The 17,665-nt window shown below is 40.5% G+C and overlaps 1 protein-coding gene across 1 annotated transcript in view; it reads right to left on the reverse strand.

Annotated features, from left to right (window-relative positions):
* Positions 1-14,949: 14,949 nt before the first annotated feature.
* The window catches only part of LOC143998664 (interleukin-13 receptor subunit alpha-1-like), a 172,934-nt gene continuing 170,218 nt past the window's right edge, over positions 14,950-17,665 (reverse strand). The window contains exon 12 of the mRNA XM_077493979.1: positions 14,950-16,465. Coding sequence (XP_077350105.1) covers positions 16,358-16,465 — 108 coding nt within the window. The 3' untranslated portion in view covers positions 14,950-16,357. The remainder of the gene's footprint in view (positions 16,466-17,665) is intronic.

Genomic DNA, 17,665 nt, shown 5'->3' on the forward strand with positions numbered 1-17,665 from the left:
TGTTGATGAGAAAAGGTATTTAGCTGTTTCTATTTACTAAAGATAATGCATTTCCATGTACTGTGTACTGTGTACTGTGGTAGACCAGTTATAGTGAATGCAGGCTCTGGGTTTAGTAACACTTCAAATGATAAATGACTGGAAAAATCAATTAGTTTCAACTAAAAGAATAGAGTCACTGGGTGTTATCTTTCATTCTCAGGTGGGGGAAAGTTTTTTTTTTTTTCCCCCCAATCACAAAATAGCCATGGTATTTTTTTAAGAAAAGAATGTCGGCAAGGAATTGCATGCTTTTCATAGGGACATTCACATCTTGCTCGTTCCCTGGGCTAGGTGCACTTGAGAATTTTTCAAGAATTTTTTCCAAATCAATGGGTGTATCATTAGACCAAACAATTTGTCTGCCCTGATGAATTCATCTGGACCTGAATAGGTGGACATCAGTAGTGAATCTCTCTCTCTCCACATGCCTCTCAGCCCTGGAGACTGGATCATTCTTATGTCAGATGCCAGTCTCCAGGGCTGGGGAGTTCCCTGCCTGGGCAAAAGGTGCAAGACCAATGGAGTCCTCTGGAGAGAAATCATTCACGTTTTGGGGAATTGAAAGCAGCCTATCTAGCACTAGTGGTATCCCAGGATCTTTTATAGTCAACAGGTGAAAATACTCAGACAACAAAACGGCAGTGGCCTACAATGCACGACAAGGAGGCACCATGAATCTCGCTCTCTTACAGCTCTCAACTGAGATATTCTAGTGGGCAGAAATATACTTGAAGGCCTTTAATAGCAATCTACTTGCAGGGAAAGCAGAATCTATTGGCAGACCATCCCAGTACGGTGTTTCCCAGTTGGTGGCTCCAAAAAAAAATATAAGCCAATCTTTATACAGTGGGAAACACTGATGATCAACCACAACTCTATTGAATGTTCAACTTCATATGTTTGCAGTGCATTATAAGGGAAGCCATAGTCCAACGCTTTTATGATTCATTCAGAAAATTCACGCAGAGGCAGTACAAACCATAGCAATTCTGCCTTACTGGCCAAGAAGACCATGGTGTCCCCTTCTCGTACAAATAGCGTTGGTAGCTCCGATTCCACTCCCAGTCAGACAGGATCTTCTAATACAAGGGCAGTAGCAACATCTGAACCCAGCCAGGCTACACGTTAAGCTTGATGGCATGGTTGTTGAATTGGCCAGACTAAAAGCTCCAAACTTTTCTGTCAAAATTTTTTATTTACACAGCAAAGATTTTTTTCACTGTTGAGTCTGAATTTATCAAATATTCTAGATTTTCTCCAGTCAGCTCTGGACAGCAATCTAGCTTATAATTCAATAAAGGAGCATATCTTGGTCTTTCACTGGTATCAGATGGGCAGAAGATCCTATAATTATAAACAGTTCATGCAAGCAGCTATCTGTATAAGACCTCCTAGGACTGCTTTGTTTTTGTCTTGGAACTTGGCTGTAGCTCTGAGAACTCTAATGCAACTACCATTTAGTCCAACTGAAAGTCGTTCTTTATAGCTTCTCAATTAAAAAGTCGCATTCTTTATGCCCATCACTTTGGCAAGAAGAATTTCGGAGATTGCCAAAATGTCATACAAACACTTTTGTACCCTGCTTCTAGGCAAAGTGATTTTGTGTCCATCTCGTCAATTTCATTCTAGAGTAGCCTTGGAATTAAGAATTGGGAAACTATCAGCTATCAGTCAAGGTAGAAAGGGTCTAACAAAGCATGTATCCAGCAGCGACTACCAGCGGCGAATAGCTGTGGCCACCTGCAACCTGTTACTACACTGACTGGGGCCAGCGGCCACACCTAGCTGCTTACAGCTGTTCGCACAGGCCTAAATTCCCAGTGTGAATGTAGCTTAAGATCATGAAGTGACAAATACACTGCATTGCTGGCAAGAACAACAGCTTTTTTCTGTACTTAAAGTGGATGTAAACCCAATGTCATCCTTTCTAAACTACTGCCATAGGGGTTATCTATAAGGATATACATGCCTCCTGCATGTATCCTTACCTGTCAAATGTCTCCCCTCTGTCTGTTATGAGAACTGAAATACTGCATATTCTGTGGATAGGTCTGTTGTCTGGAGCTTGGTGGGTGGAGTGGTGATGTCAGAAGACTCTCCGCCCACCTCTACACTCCCCTTGTCAATATGCATATTCTCCTGTGTATTTCTTACACTGAACTTCTGCTATGATCTCTAACATCCAGTGAAAAGACAGGAAAGTAACCACATGACTTCAGCATGCCCAGTTATGCTGAGTTGGGGAACATCCAATCCTGGCAGAGCAGCAGTAGAAAGGAGTGGGAGGGAATTATAAAACAATGCATGTCTCTTAGGCTAGTGCACGAGATATGAAAATCACCTGTCACTCACAGCAAGGGGGAGGATTTGACAGAGTTTATCTCTTTCAAGATTTATCTCACTGAACAATAAAAGAGGATTTCTCAGAGCTGGATTAACTCTTTGTGGCAAGACTGGGCTCAAATGATAGGAAATCGTATACTCTACGTTATGACATAAAAAAAGAAAAAAAAAATCGGGTTTACATCCACTTTAAGAACATTTTTAGTATCTTGAAAAGAGAAAGCTAAGGCAGCCATCACATCTAAGGACTGGTGAGCTGCAATGTGTTACATTTTAGCAAATTGGTTAGACACACTTAGGCCTCTTTCACACGGACGATCCGTTCAGGTCTGCCTGTCAGTTTTTCAGGCGAATCTGAATGGATGCTCCATAGAGGTCTATGGAGCGTTGGATGTCAGCGGTGACATGTCCGCTGACATCCGACCTGCTCCGATCCGAATAAGTGTGATGGAGGAAAAACCTATTTTTACATCCGCCTGCGGATTGGATCGGGTAATGACGGACTCTGCGGTCCGTCGTTAACCCGATCTCCCATAGGGTAGAGCGGCGATCTGACAGGTCCGCCCCTGCACAGTGTGCAGAGACAGACCTGTCATCCTCCTGCTCAGCGGAGATCGCTCCAATGATCCCCACTGAGCAAGCGATATCCACAGGGTGGATCAGCACTGATCCGCCCCGTGTGAAAGAGGCCTAACATGGAGAGTAGGATGGATCTTCCTCACATTTTTAATGCAACCATCAGTTTGGTTTGAAGCGAAAGATCAGCCTGTCCTATATAGTAGCTCTTATAGACCCTTATTGTGTCTAAAAGGCAGAGACAATATGCAGTAACCACTAGCAACTAACTTTAATTGTTTTAATGTTTTTTAAGGCTATATTCACACTATGTATAAAAGGGGCTCCTGCGCTCTATGACAAAAAAGTGGAAGATAGCAAAAGGAATATTCTAGCAGGAGCAGCAAGCACTCTATGAGTGAACTCTCAATATTAAAGAAAAAAGGGGAAAGGGTGTGTTGCGCTTCCTAAATACCAACAAAAACGATTACAATAACTATAAAACACATAGTGTTAAAAACGTATAAATAATTCTTAAAGTGTTCTGTGAACAGCACTTAAAACTTAAAAGGGTGTATTACATTGAACATCTAATATATAGTGTTCTTATGTATTATTCCTGTGTTTTAAAAGTAAGCAAAACAGTGCTTGAGACCATAGAGTGCATAAATTAAATAAACATCTGTGATATCACTACAACTAAGTAATAAAAAGAAGTATATGTAATAATCTAAGTGATCAAAATCATATAAAAAAACTATAAACACATAAAATCGGTGATCTAAAACGTGTAGAGAAAACAGAGGAATGTCCCAATTACATTCCTTAGTGAAAAAAACAAAATAGCAGCAAAAACGTGAATTTCAATAAAGTGTCCCATACACAGTTCAATCGTGCAACTTTCAGATGTGATTTCACAACCGCAAAAAAAGGTGCAATGTGCCAGGGCAACTCTCCTCCAATGGTGTTCCGTGCCGGTGCTGGTTATATTAAACAATTACCTCACAGCTGCAAGGTATGCAGCAGAACAGCTAATGTTGCAGGGAAGACTCAGGGGGGTCAGCAGGGCTGTGGATGGGGGCTTCTGACAGTGCTGTTCTCCCTTGTAGTTGTGGCCAGTGTAACAATGCTCAAAACAACAGGTAAAGGAGATCCTCCATAGTGTAGTATTTCAATCAAATATTTTATTAAAAATAGCTAAAATTACTCACATAGAAGAACGAATAAACGAGCACACAGCTTAACAGATCTGAGCGATTTCCTCAGGTACAAACGTCACTTCCGGTCTCCTACGCGTTACGTCACGTATGGACTTCAACTGGGATAATTATGAGAGGAACGGAAGTGCTATTTGAGTGTACTGGGCGGACGTACGTCCGCCCAAAATTTACATAACTAAACGTGTGATCGAGGAAGACGGGGAACAGTTGGAACGCCCACTATTGGGCAGAAGAGCGGGAGCGCGAGAACAAGCGAAAAAGAGAATAAAAGGCGAAGGGGTGTTCAACCTAAGCGGTGTCCCCCTAACAACAGAAGAAATTGCTGTACTGGACAGGGGTCTTAAATTTGCCCCCAAAAAAAACTTGGACAAGTTTCAGACCTACGTAAATATCCAGAAGTATATTAGAGGACTCAATATAAAGAAGTATCTGATTAATAACCCCATAAAAACTCAGGCCCCCCTACCCAATGAAGTTACACATAGCACTTTAAGAAATAAGTCGGTTTTTAATCCTCAAATTAATAACAACAAATTTGTCGACGTTTTTAAAAAGATTGTTGTCGAAGATTTAAAGGTCCTAGAGATTAAGAAACAGAAAGAACCAAATTACATGAAATGCGGAATGAAACGATTAAGTGAGCGAAAAGACATAGTGATCCGCCCGGCCGACAAAGGAGGAGGCATTGTAATACTATTAAAAACCCAATACAATGAAAATATGGCAAAATTACTAAATTCCCCTAAAACCTATACACCGTTACCAAAAAATCCCGTTTTTAGAGGAAGAAAAGAGCTCGAATTGGTGGTGCATTTGGGTTTAAAAAAGTCGATTCTGAACAAAAAAGAGGCTCAGTTCCTTATACCAGAATCAGTAAGGACACCAATTATATATTACTTGCCGAAAATTCATAAGGATAAAATCAACCCCCCTCCCCGACCCATAGTAAATGGCATAGACTCACTTACCTCAAGAATAGGATCTTATATAGACAAGTTTCTGCAACCAGTAGTCAAAAGGACAAAAGCATATCTTCAAGATACAAAACATGTTTTACAGATCTTGGAAGAATTTTCGAATGACGGCCCGTTTATTTTAGCGACGGCAGATGTGACCTCGCTTTACACTATAATTCCCCATCACGAGGCTTGTGAAGGTGTGAAATGGGGCCTAAGAAGACACTCCCAACTTGCCTGCTTTCAAAGAAAGTTTATAGTCAAATGTCTTGACTTTTGTCTAAAGAATAATTATTTCTGGTTCGACCGAAAGTTCTACCATCAAGCGACAGGCGTCGCAATGGGCGCAAAGTTTGCTCCCAGTGTCGCCGGGTTGTTTATGGCGAAATGGGAGGAAAACGCAGTTTTCTCTGACACACCGTGTGAATTGGTAATGTACAGACGATACATCGACGACATAATAGTATTGTGGAAAGGAAGTAGCGCTAGTCTGAACGAATTTCAACAGAGGTTGAATCTCAACGATTTAAACATAATGTTGACATGGAACACAGACGAAAAAGAAATAACGTTCCTGGACCTGACAATTATACAAGAAGATGGTAAATTGCAGACTAAAACGCACTTCAAAAGTGTCGACAAAAACAGCTATCTCCCGGTCACAAGTTGCCATCATCATAACTGGCTCTTTATCATTCCCAAAGGCCAGTTTATGAGACTGAGGAGAAATTGCAGTAAAGAAGATATATTTCTGGAGCAGGCTAGCTCTATGGGTCAGAGATTCTGCGATAAAGGCTATGACAAGACTGTAATTCTGGAAAAAATAACAGAAGTTAAGAATATGGATCGCCGGAACCTCCTTAAAGAGAAAGAAAAGAGTATAGAACTGGATAAAAGTAAAAACAAGAAATCGAAAGAAGGAAGAATAATTCTTGACTATAACAGCCAATATAAAAGTATAGAAAAAATAATAAAAAAACATTGGCACATTCTATTGAATGACAAGGACTTACATGAAGTTTTACCATCGAGACCACATTTCATATATAGACGTGCCCCAACCTTAAGGGATATGTTGGTAAAAAATATACCAGACCCCCCCGTGAATAAATATACGTTCTTTACGGGGAAGGGGTTTTACCCATGTAAGAGGTGCTATGCATGCACAAGGGCAAGTAAACCTACAAAAGTCTTCGAATTTTCGTCCACAAGTACTGGTAACGCATACAAAATTAGAGACTTTATATGTTGTAATACAGAAGGCGCTGTATATGCTCTTGAATGCAGCTGTGGCCTACAATACGTTGGCCGCACAAAGAGACCTTTAAGGGTTAGGCTCAAGGAGCATATACAGAACATCCAAAAGGGGTATGATAAGCATAGTGTTTCTAAGCACTTTGCTATCCACCATAAAAAAAGACCCCAAAGATTTAAAATTCTGGGGCATCGCCCCCTATGTCAAACATTGGAGGGGTGGGCACAAAGTAAGGACTTTAAGCCAAATGGAGTCGAAGTGGATATTTACCCTCGATACGTTTGCCCCTAGAGGATTGAATATTGAGTTCGACTTGAACTGTTTTATCAGTAACTTCTAGCGCCTTTTATCCCACCTCCCGTTCTGACCACTTAATTTTAATGTTTATTTTTAATTTTAATTCTTATCCTTTTAATTTTGTGATACTTCATTTTATACTAAATTTAATCCTTATAGATATTGACTTAGTGTATAGATACCTCCACCTTATTATGTTGTCAATACACACGTCATTTCCACGATCCTTTTATCTATATATATGTTTTTTAATATAGGACTGTGTCTCTCTTAAAGTCTGTTTTTTTTAACAGATTTTATTGGCTTAATTTTTTAAAAAATTTTTTTGGTCTTCGTCGTTTTACTATATTTATTTATATATTTTTTTACATATATATGTATATATACACATAATTGCCCTATCTCTAACTGTATATATACATCTATTTGGGTGTCTAGAAATGATTGCCGGATATTAATGGCTTACCATTGCCATTTGCGATGTTTTTTTGGCATCTTAAAAAGTAAGAAACATTGCTCTGTTTCTTTAGTTTTTTTCTATATAACCAAATTAATGGCTGCCCCCCGTGCTAGTACTAAGAAGGTTTGCCACCAAAACAATGGCCGTTCCTCATTGTTATCTGAGGACTTCGAGAAAATGGCCGCCGATATACTTATATATGTGAATATAGAGCGCTCGTTCCGTTTTCCAATATTGGATGTGGAGGTACACTGTGCTTGCACTTATGTCGTTCCTCCCAAAGCACGTTTCAATTATGGGCTCCATGAAATTCGTTTTTTTCTGAGCAATCTATGTCTGTTCGTTCGTTTTGTCTACACTACATGGATCCGCTCTAATGAACCACTTCGAGCGGATTGTAGAGTTAAACATAAAGTGGGATATACCCACAGAATTTAATTGGCTCGCTCTTTCAGTACACGCCCTAACTATGGTAATAGTGGGCGTTCCAACTGTTCCCCGTCTTCCTCGATCACACGTTTAGTTATGTAAATTTTGGGCGGACGTACGTCCGCCCAGTACACTCAAATAGCACTTCCGTTCCTCTCATAATTATCCCAGTTGAAGTCCATACGTGACGTAACGCGTAGGAGACCGGAAGTGACGTTTGTACCTGAGGAAATAGCTCAGATCTGTTAAGCTGTGTGCTCGTTTATTCGTTCTTCTATGTGAGTAATTTTAGCTATTTTTAATAAAATATTTGATTGAAATACTACACTATGGAGGATCTCCTTTACCTGTTGTTTTGAGCATTGTTACACTGGCCACAACTACAAGGGAGAACAGCACTGTCAGAAGCCCCCATCCACAGCCCTGCTGACCCCCCTGAGTCTTCCCTGCAACATTAGCTGTTCTGCTGCATACCTTGCAGCTGTGAGGTAATTGTTTAATATAACCAGCACCGGCACGGAACACCATTGGAGGAGAGTTGCCCTGGCACATTGCACCTTTTTTTGCGGTTGTGAAATCACATCTGAAAGTTGCACGATTGAACTGTGTATGGGACACTTTATTGAAATTCACGTTTTTGCTGCTATTTTGTTTTTTTCACTAAGGAATGTAATTGGGACATTCCTCTGTTTTCTCTACACGTTTTAGATCACCGATTTTATGTGTTTATAGTTTTTTTATATGATTTTGATCACTTAGATTATTACATATACTTCTTTTTATTACTTAGTTGTAGTGATATCACAGATGTTTGTTTAATTTATGCACTCTATGGTCTCAAGCACTGTTTTGCTTACTTTTAAAACACAGGAATAATACATAAGAACACTATATATTAGATGTTCAATGTAATACACCCTTTTAAGTTTTAAGTGCTGTTCACAGAACACTTTAAGAATTATTTATAAGTTTTTAACACTCTGTGTTTTATAGTTATTGTAATCGTTTTTGTTGGTATTTAGGAAGCGCAACACACCCTTTCCCTTTTTTTTTTTTTTTTTTTTTTTTTTTTTTTTTTTTTATATTCACACTATCCCACATGGTGAAATTCAGCTTTTTACCATGCGGGGTGGTGCTAGGCCAGCTCCGACAAGGAGCAGCGCAATGTGCACATTTTAGGGAATCACAATGCTTACTGTCTGCTTTTTTTTCCCCTTAACTTTATTTGAAGTGCACTTTATTTAGGTCACTGCACAGCAGCATGGTGACATGTGATGCTATCAGTGCCCAGTGCAGAAAACTGCAGGTTGCTTCAGCTTTGCATGCACGAGCCCTAAAGGGGTCAGAGATATTAAAAAAGAAAACAATCTGGCTGTTACGACCAGAAGAAAAGATTAATGTACCGGTGGGTGTATTGAAGAAATACTTACGGTATGTCAGTTCCCCTGATCTGCTTCTTCAGCAAGTCAGCTCCTGCCACCTGTGCATAGCTTGCCCACTGCTTTGTGAAGGTGTCGTTTCTGGCAGAATTCCCAAATGTCATTTTTGAACTAAACTGAGCCGTGAGTAGTGGAAGCATACGTAAACATTCAGCACATTGAACATGCGGACCTCTGGATTGCGAGCATTCTAATCAGTGTAATATATTCCAATACAATCCCAAATCAGGATTTTTTCCCCTGGACTTTCTATATAAATACACCTGGCTGTCATTGTATGTGAATAAATTAGCTGTACCCCTGTATGTGGTGCTACAAGTGACATCTTCTGCTGTGATTACAGGTTCTGAAGAAAGTTGGTAGTAATGATGAGACTTATGATGGTGGGGGATGGATAACTGGCTGCAAAAAGTGTAGTGTTACCAGAGCATGCTTTCCTATAGGTGCATGTTGAAACATCACCTGTAGTTGGATCGCCCATTAAAGTGATGTTTAAAAATTTGATACTAAAAACATCATGCTCAATTGAAAAATTAAAATTTAACACACCTGCTCCCCATTCACAACTTGTAACACTAACAAGTAACATGACACCCGGGAGGGAAAATGGCTAATTAGGCCCAATTTGGGCATTTTCACCTAGGAGTGTACTCACTTTTGTTTCCAGCGTTTTTAGACATTAATGACTGTGTGTTGAGTTATTTTGAGGGGACAGCAAATTCACACTGTTCTACAAGCTGTACACTCACTACTTTACATTGTAGCAAAGTGTCATTTCTTCAGTGTTGTTACATGAAAATATAAAATGTTCACACAAGATTTTGACAAAATATTGACACTTTGGGCCCAATTTGGACATTTTCACTTAGGGGTGTACTCACTTATGTTGCCAACGGTTTAGACATTAATGGCTGTGTGTTAGTGTAAATTTGCTGTCCCCTCAAAATAACTTGTTATACAAGCTGTACACTCACTACTTTACAATGTAGCAAAGTTAATTTCTTCAGTGTTGTCACATGAAAAGATATAATAAAATATTTACAAAAATGTGAGGGGTGTACTCACTTTTGTGAGATACTGTATACATCTGTAGTTGTTTTTAAACTGTTGCATTTCTGTGCAGACCATGGAATTTATAAAATCTGGTGCTAGTTTCTGTCTCTGTGTGCCAGTTGGCTTATTTATTTCTACTTTCGTAAGATACAGAGTGTTGGTATTTTACTTCGAATTTGGTTCATTCATTGCACTACAGTGTAAAAGTGTAACATTTTAGAACTACCTGAATTTGGCACACAAGTCTCTGTGTTCCATGCATCTGCGTTCAGTCAGTCCCATTGATGTCAATTGGGACACAGTGGCTGCTCAGACAAAGCTGTTGCTCTCAAACTCACATCTGTGTGGGTGCAGGTCCCCAAACTCAGTGGACCCGCACCCACACAGATGTCAATGCCTGCATGGGGATGCATGGAACACCTGTGCATCTGTATGCAGGTATACACAGCCTCGCATGGGAGTACATAAGGATATGCCCTAACAGGCCTCTTGACCTGGTTTATGTTATTGTGAGTTTCTGCTCCCAGACAAAAGCCAAAGAGCGTACACCCACCAACACATGTACAGTGCGATGCCCAACACTTAACCCCACATTTCTCCTGGATGAGCCAGGTACCCTGATCAAAGGATAAGCCATAGATAACAAGAAGAGGCGAGTCGAATAATTTCCAAACCTTTACTTCATTACTTTTCATTAAGGTAAACAACTTCAGGGCATACAGAGTCTCACCCATTATGGTCGCAGTCTTTGACACTTTTCCTGGCTGGGCCATTGATGGCCTTTTTCCAAACTCCCTCCTCTTTAGGGTCTCAGGACCTTTCCAGGTATTTGCCACGTGGGGAATACAAATTCCTGGAAATGCTAAATATCCATAGAATAAGCCCCACCAAGTCCAATGAGGGCCAGCTTCAGAGCCCACTCTGTCCGAACTTCTCCTACTCTCTCACATAGCCCACTATTTATCTATGGACGTGTCACCTAGTGGGCAAGAAATGAATGGTCAGGCTGCCACTGATACCATTTGAAGTACCAAAGAGGCACCCCCTCTATCCACAGCCGCCACCCCCATGCTCTATTCATGGCCACTATTTTGACAGGACACCCCTATTCATGTGTCCAGCCCCCTTCAGGACGCCAGGAGCATGAATTACAGCTGTGTATTTTTAAAGCAACTGATTAGAGCCAGAGGCTCTAATAAGCTTCAAAATAGGGTGGGCTCATGGCGCAGAGTATTGCACCAGGAGCCAACCCAGGTGTTGCAACAACAAATTAATATTTGCTATTGAAAAACTGATCCTCAATCTGGCCAATCAGAAGCAGGTCTGAGACCCGTTTTCCGACTGGCTGAAAAGAGAAGAGTCCCAATTGGCCACCAAAGAGGAGGGAGGAAATGGAAGCCGCTGTGATGCACCTGTGGAGAGTGGGGGAAGGGAAAGCCATTGCTGCTCCCGCCGAGCAAGGAAAGCCAATGGTGAAGCCCAGGAGAAGCGCTGCCCACCATAGATGGGGTAAGTGCACCAGACCCACACGACCAACTGGTTGGGGGTTTCCCCCCCCCCCCAAAAAAAAAATGATCACTGGCTGCCACTGAATGGTATTAACACCCCCTTACACTCTCCCCCCCTCCCCCTTGAACCTAGCATGTCCCTGTGCCACCAACTGTGGAAAAGTGCTAGCAATTCCGAACAAAAAACACATAGTGCAAGTATACTAATATATATTAAAGAAAACAAAGTTACAGACACAAAATATGCTCAACTAACTACTATGGTACATGCACTTCACTTTACAAACCACAAAACATAGGCAATTAAATGACATTGCAAGAAGGACATTATAATGCAAAAAAAATGTGCATAGGGTTATCAGAGAATACAACTTACACAACTCAAGACAGTTAAGTCTAAATAGTATGGACCAATTTACTGGTCTTCATATCCTGAACGATGGACAGTACCATGTCCTCTACTTCAGGGTGCCCAAGTAACACTTTATCTTTGCCAATGTGCTGTCTATAACTATATTCCTATAGCCAGGGCTTAAACTCCCAGGTGGTGACACAGTCCTTGGTAACATTCCTTAGTAACTAAGGGATTCCAATACAGCACCCTCATACTGTCTCTGACATTCCTCCTTCACCCCAACAGGTGAGCCAAAGAAGCTGGGACAGCCTGATCTGCAGGTGATTTCTCTAACACAGGCACAATGGACTACAGGGGCTCAGCAGTCGGTGCAGCTGCACCTTCCATGGGAGGAAATCCCAGTTTTCTCAGTGGGGCAACATCTCAAAGGGTTGAGAAGCAATCTCCACATCCAATGCCTCCCGCTGAACAGGACCTTCGTCAAATAAAGAGGACAGGGGTCTCCAGTCCCGTAACTGGATAGGGTTTGAGTAACGTGGTATGCCCAGGGGAAAGGACTGACTTATTTATGTATACCATTTCAGAGAATCCAGATGCTCTGGGGAAACAGGTGTCTCCAATTTACAGCCCGGTGGCAAACTGGGGAGGTCATGTAGCTTGTCCTGCTCAAGCTGCATCCGTTACAAGAAGTGTGAGCAACATCAGCATCATGCCCATGCTGTAGTCAACGTAGCCACTTCTGAACACTCAGGGCAAATTGGTAAGAACATCTCCAGTCTCCCTTCCTTGCAGAATTCAAGACCTTTTTAGGGTTCGAAGTTCACCCCAGTATCCACTAGCAGTTTCCCTCACTCAACATGGTAAGTTACCATTGAAGTCATCATGATCAGTAGCAATCGCCTTCCATGCACAGCTCAAACACTGACACAATTTCTTCATAATAAGTACTACTCTAGGGTGCTGCTCCACCCACAGTAGGCCTACCTCCCAGAAGTTACTAGAACATTCTCAAAAGTTCCTGAATGTTGCAGGACTCTTCATGCCTCTCTTTGTAGTCTATCCTGCCGACTATGCTAAAATGTAGGCAGGGACATTTAACCATTGGCAATATGTTTCATTCCTGGGTACCACTAGCATGCCTCTTGTTCTAATTTACCTTAGTGTGAGTGAGTCCCCGCTCCCAGAGGGAGCAGAGTATATTCACACCAGAACATGTACATTACCATGCCCGAAACCCCACATTCCTCCCGGCTGAACCAGGCACCAGTTCAAAGGATAGGCCATAGGTAACAGGAGGAAGCAAGTCCAATAACTTTCAAAGATTTACTTTCAATACTTCAAGGTAGACAACTTCAAGGCATTAAACTTTAGGGCATACAACTATAGGGCATATAGCTTCTCAACCATTATGGTCACTGTCATTGGTACTATTCGGTTTCCTGCCCAAACTTCTCCAACTCTCTCCAGTAATCCACAATTTATCTATAGGGAGGGCACCACCTAGTAGCCAAACAATAAATGGTACCAACAACTCCTTAATAGTTAAAGAAGCATGGGGAAAATGGGGGGAGGCGGGGCAGTGGGACTTTATATGAAACATAACACTAAAGTAGAATGAGTCATTCATTGTAAGTATAGTCACTATTTATTCAATATCCAATTGGGGCACAATGTAGTAGATGATACAACTATTATAACAATAAATAAGGTATAGAATAAATAAAACATGATTGGTCTATCACGTCACATAAGAATTAATGGCATCGCATCATAGAGAAATTAATAACATAGTAAAAAGTATTGTATATATATTCGCACATGATTAATAATAGTAGCATCCGCAGTACACCCAACATGGATATAGCCAAAATTGTATTAAATAAAAGTGATGACTCAAAAAATCTAAAATCCATGGTATGCACATGCACTGGGTTCTCATTACCTTCATCCTACATATGTTTTTTTCAATACTAAGGTAACTCACTGGTGTTGAATGATAACAATTGGTGTTATCAGTGGTTTCTATCTTTTCTTCCCTGTCCTGCACTGTTTCACCCCTTTACTCCACGCTAACTACACATGCCCCCTCACTCTTCCTCCACCTACACCCATATCTCATCTTCCACCTTTTAGTTCCCACCATACCATCCCCCCACTTACTATTGTACATCATCATTATGTTTTTACAGCTGCCCTTTTTGGGTTCAAGACTCTACACCATATATACGGAAAGCTTTTCTCCTTCCTTTTTTCCTCGTACACATTGTTACACGTGCCTTTTGGGTTGCCCTACCGTGCTGCTGCTTGGTCGCCTCCTCAGTTCCCGGGGGGTGTTCTACCCACCCCCTGATGCCTCCCTTCACCAAGATCATTAGTATTCATGTTTTACTATAACTTTACTCATTTACTCATAGGTAAGAGTGTTTGGACTAGAGTTTTTGCTCTCTCTCTTCCTATTGTAATTAATTACCATTAATTACCATACTATCATCTTTTATAGGTATTCCCTGTTTAGCAGCTCCTGATGAGTGGACAAACTTCCACGAAACGCGTCGAGCATTTATACTTGATGACATGTCACAGCTATCATGTGCATACCATGGATTTTAGATTTTGAGTCATCACTTTTATTTAATACAATTTTGGCTATATCCATGTTGGGTGTACTGCGGATGCTACTATTATTAATCATGTGCGAATATATATACAATACTTTTTACTATGTTATTAATTTCTCTATGATGCGATGCCATTAATTCTTATGTGACGTGATAGACCAATCATGTTTTATTTATTCTATACCTTATTTATTGTTATAATAGTTGTATCATCTACTACATTGTGCCCCAATTGGATATTGAATAAATAGTGACTATACTTACAATGAATGACTCATTCTACTTTAGTGTTATGTTTCATATAAAGTCCCACTGCCCCGCCTCCCCCCATTTTCCCCATGCTGCTTTATCGATTAGGGATGGAGACCTATGTACCGGATGGTCATGGCCTCATATAAAGTCCCAACCATTCTCTTTCTTTTCAACTCCTTAATAGTATTCAAGCATGTCTGAGTTAATTCCCACTAGATAGGAGGGGGATGGGGGAACCCATGTAGGGTTTTTATATCAATGAAATGTGTACTTTAAAGAGCCAATGACTTAGAAAATTTAAATAGCCCAACAAATTCCTACTTGGAGGTATTCTGAATGCATAATTATAAAGCCTAAAGTGGCAGCACACATTGCTAACAATTTATTGCGTTTACCTTTAACAGGGCAAGGCAAAAAGCAATGGAGATTAGCAAAATTATGGAAAAGCCATAGCACCCAATCAGAACTCACTGAATTCACCAATTCATAGGAGTCAGATCACTGGAAGAATGGGGACTGGGTACTATTAGGTACTGCAACCCAATGAGCTTTTTGAAGTGTTGCTTCGGAACTAGAAGGCTCATTAACAGAAGGTATATACAAGGCTCAGTGCAGTAACATTACAGCATTAAAGACTATCCTTGTAAAACCTATAGCTCCCACATACACTTTACAAATGTGAAATGCATTATGCATGATATAATACACTTCAAAACTTAGGAGTTCAGATCATTAATGAACTAAAATTAGAGATTGCAGAAAAATTGGAAAACATAAAAAAAAGCCAAGCGCTAATGTTCCAGATCAGCCTTTCTCAACCTTTTAACCCCAGAGGAATCCCTTGAAATAATTGTAAAGTCATGCTAAAATAAGTTATTTTCTGTTCATTTGGAAGAATGCCCCTTACATTGGTAGTCACTGGACAAATTGCTCCCCCTACAGTGATGACGACACTCAGACTCCTAAAAAATATTGGAACCATAATAATGGCTCCACTAAGTGGCATTGGACCTAAAATTACGAAAGCACCATCAGATGGAAGGTCAATCAGCCACATCTCAAGAAACACCTAGCAACCTCGGAAAGAACCCTGGTTGAGATGGGCTGTTCTACACTGTACACATCCCTACTTATTTACATCTTTTTTTTCTCTTGCTAAAGAGGGAACATGGCTAAAGCAACAGGTGTGCGAGCAGAAGCAAGCCAAAACTTGGTTCATGACTTCTGGTGGTTTGACTATATTCCTGGTTCACAAATGCTTTTTTTTATTCTTTTCATTACAACAACAGAATAAACACTACAGTGTTTTCGACATACATATTTTTAAAATGTTGTATTTTCAGATTGTTCCACTGAAGATCCATTCTTTTCTTTAGGAACTTTATTTTCTCTTGTAAAAAGGGGTAATAGTCATAACGTTCAACCACTTCTGACTGGCTGTTCAGCAGTTAGCTTATGATACATGATCAGTTCCAACTTGCAATATAAGACCTTCCCAAGAAAGGATGGGTTCCTGAAGAACTTGTTCACATTCTTCATACAAATGATTATGATTTGACTAAGTGTTTTATATACTTAATCAGCTTTCATAGGTGTAAGTGGCATTTCAAGGACAGACACTGGGCAGACCTCTTCTTTTTGGGGTTTATTGAAGTGGTTCATGCTGCCATTCTTTATCCATTCCTGTAACAAGGAACAGAAAACACATTTCCACATAAACATTGGTAATGTCTATGAACAGAAAGTAAAAAGAAAGAAGTTATGGCTGTACAAGCTGCAAGATCTTATGACTGCCATTGTTGAATTTGCATGAATTTATTAACAGTACAGAAAACAAAGACATATCAGCTCAAAAGTATGTATAGCTGACAGCATACGTAAGCATCCTCTACATAGGCAGCTAGGATTGGAGGTAGCGCAGAATAATGAAACTCAAGCAGATAAGTTGGATGTAACAAATAGTTTACATTAAAATGGCTAAATTATGCACTTCCCCTTTGTTTTTAAATGTTTACTTAACGATACGCTTGTCCTTTAAGCAGGCTTAAATTTGAACTTTAGGGTAAACTAATAGTCTAGATGCAAGAGGCAGTAATTCAGTGTGAAATTTGCCTCTGTGAAGGAACTTCCTCTAATAAAGACCAATCTCCGCTGCTCTTTTTCCTTTAACAGAGGTTTGGGGCTGCTCTGTGCAATAAAATTGACAAGAGCAAGTGAGTATAATATGTTTGTTATAATAAAAAATAAAAAAAAATACCTTTAGTAAAGCTTTGACCTATTCACTGCCCCCTGAAGACACAGATTACCAAGTACTGTGCACTTTTTTTTTTTACCTTCTTTTTTTATATACTAATACTAATATACTACCACTTGGGTAGAGCGCCCAGACTTCTCCATTTGGAGCAGCATTAAGGCTGCATTCACACCTGAGCGTAGCGTGCTTGAACGTTTTTACCGGCGTTTTGTCACGCGACAACGAGTGTTGTGTCACACTACAACGCGCGACAATGAGCGTTTTGTCCCACTACAACGCGTGACAACGAGCATTTTGTCCCACTACAACGTGCGACAACGAGCGTTTTTTTCATCTGCTTATTTTTTCTTGAGCAGATACAGCGTCAAAACGCCCGTAGAAACGCTGGTTGTCGCGCTAAACGCTCGAATCGAGCGTTTCCATTAGTTTCTATGGGAATGAAAACGCCCAAATCAGCCCGATTCGCGCGACAAAAAAGGGTCCGGAACTTGTTTGAGCTTCAGGCGTTCGGCTTCAGGTGACATGGAGTGGAGATGTGAACCATCTCCATTGAGAATAATGGATTTTTCCCCTCCAGCGTTTTGTAGCTTCAGGCGTAGGGCTACAAAACGTTCAGGTGTGAACGCTCT

Source organism: Lithobates pipiens, unplaced genomic scaffold (assembly GCF_037356315.1).
Source record: "Lithobates pipiens isolate NorthernLeopardFrog02 unplaced genomic scaffold, aLitPip1_a1.2 Scaffold_1, whole genome shotgun sequence".
Lineage (NCBI taxonomy): Eukaryota > Metazoa > Chordata > Amphibia > Anura > Ranidae > Lithobates > Lithobates pipiens.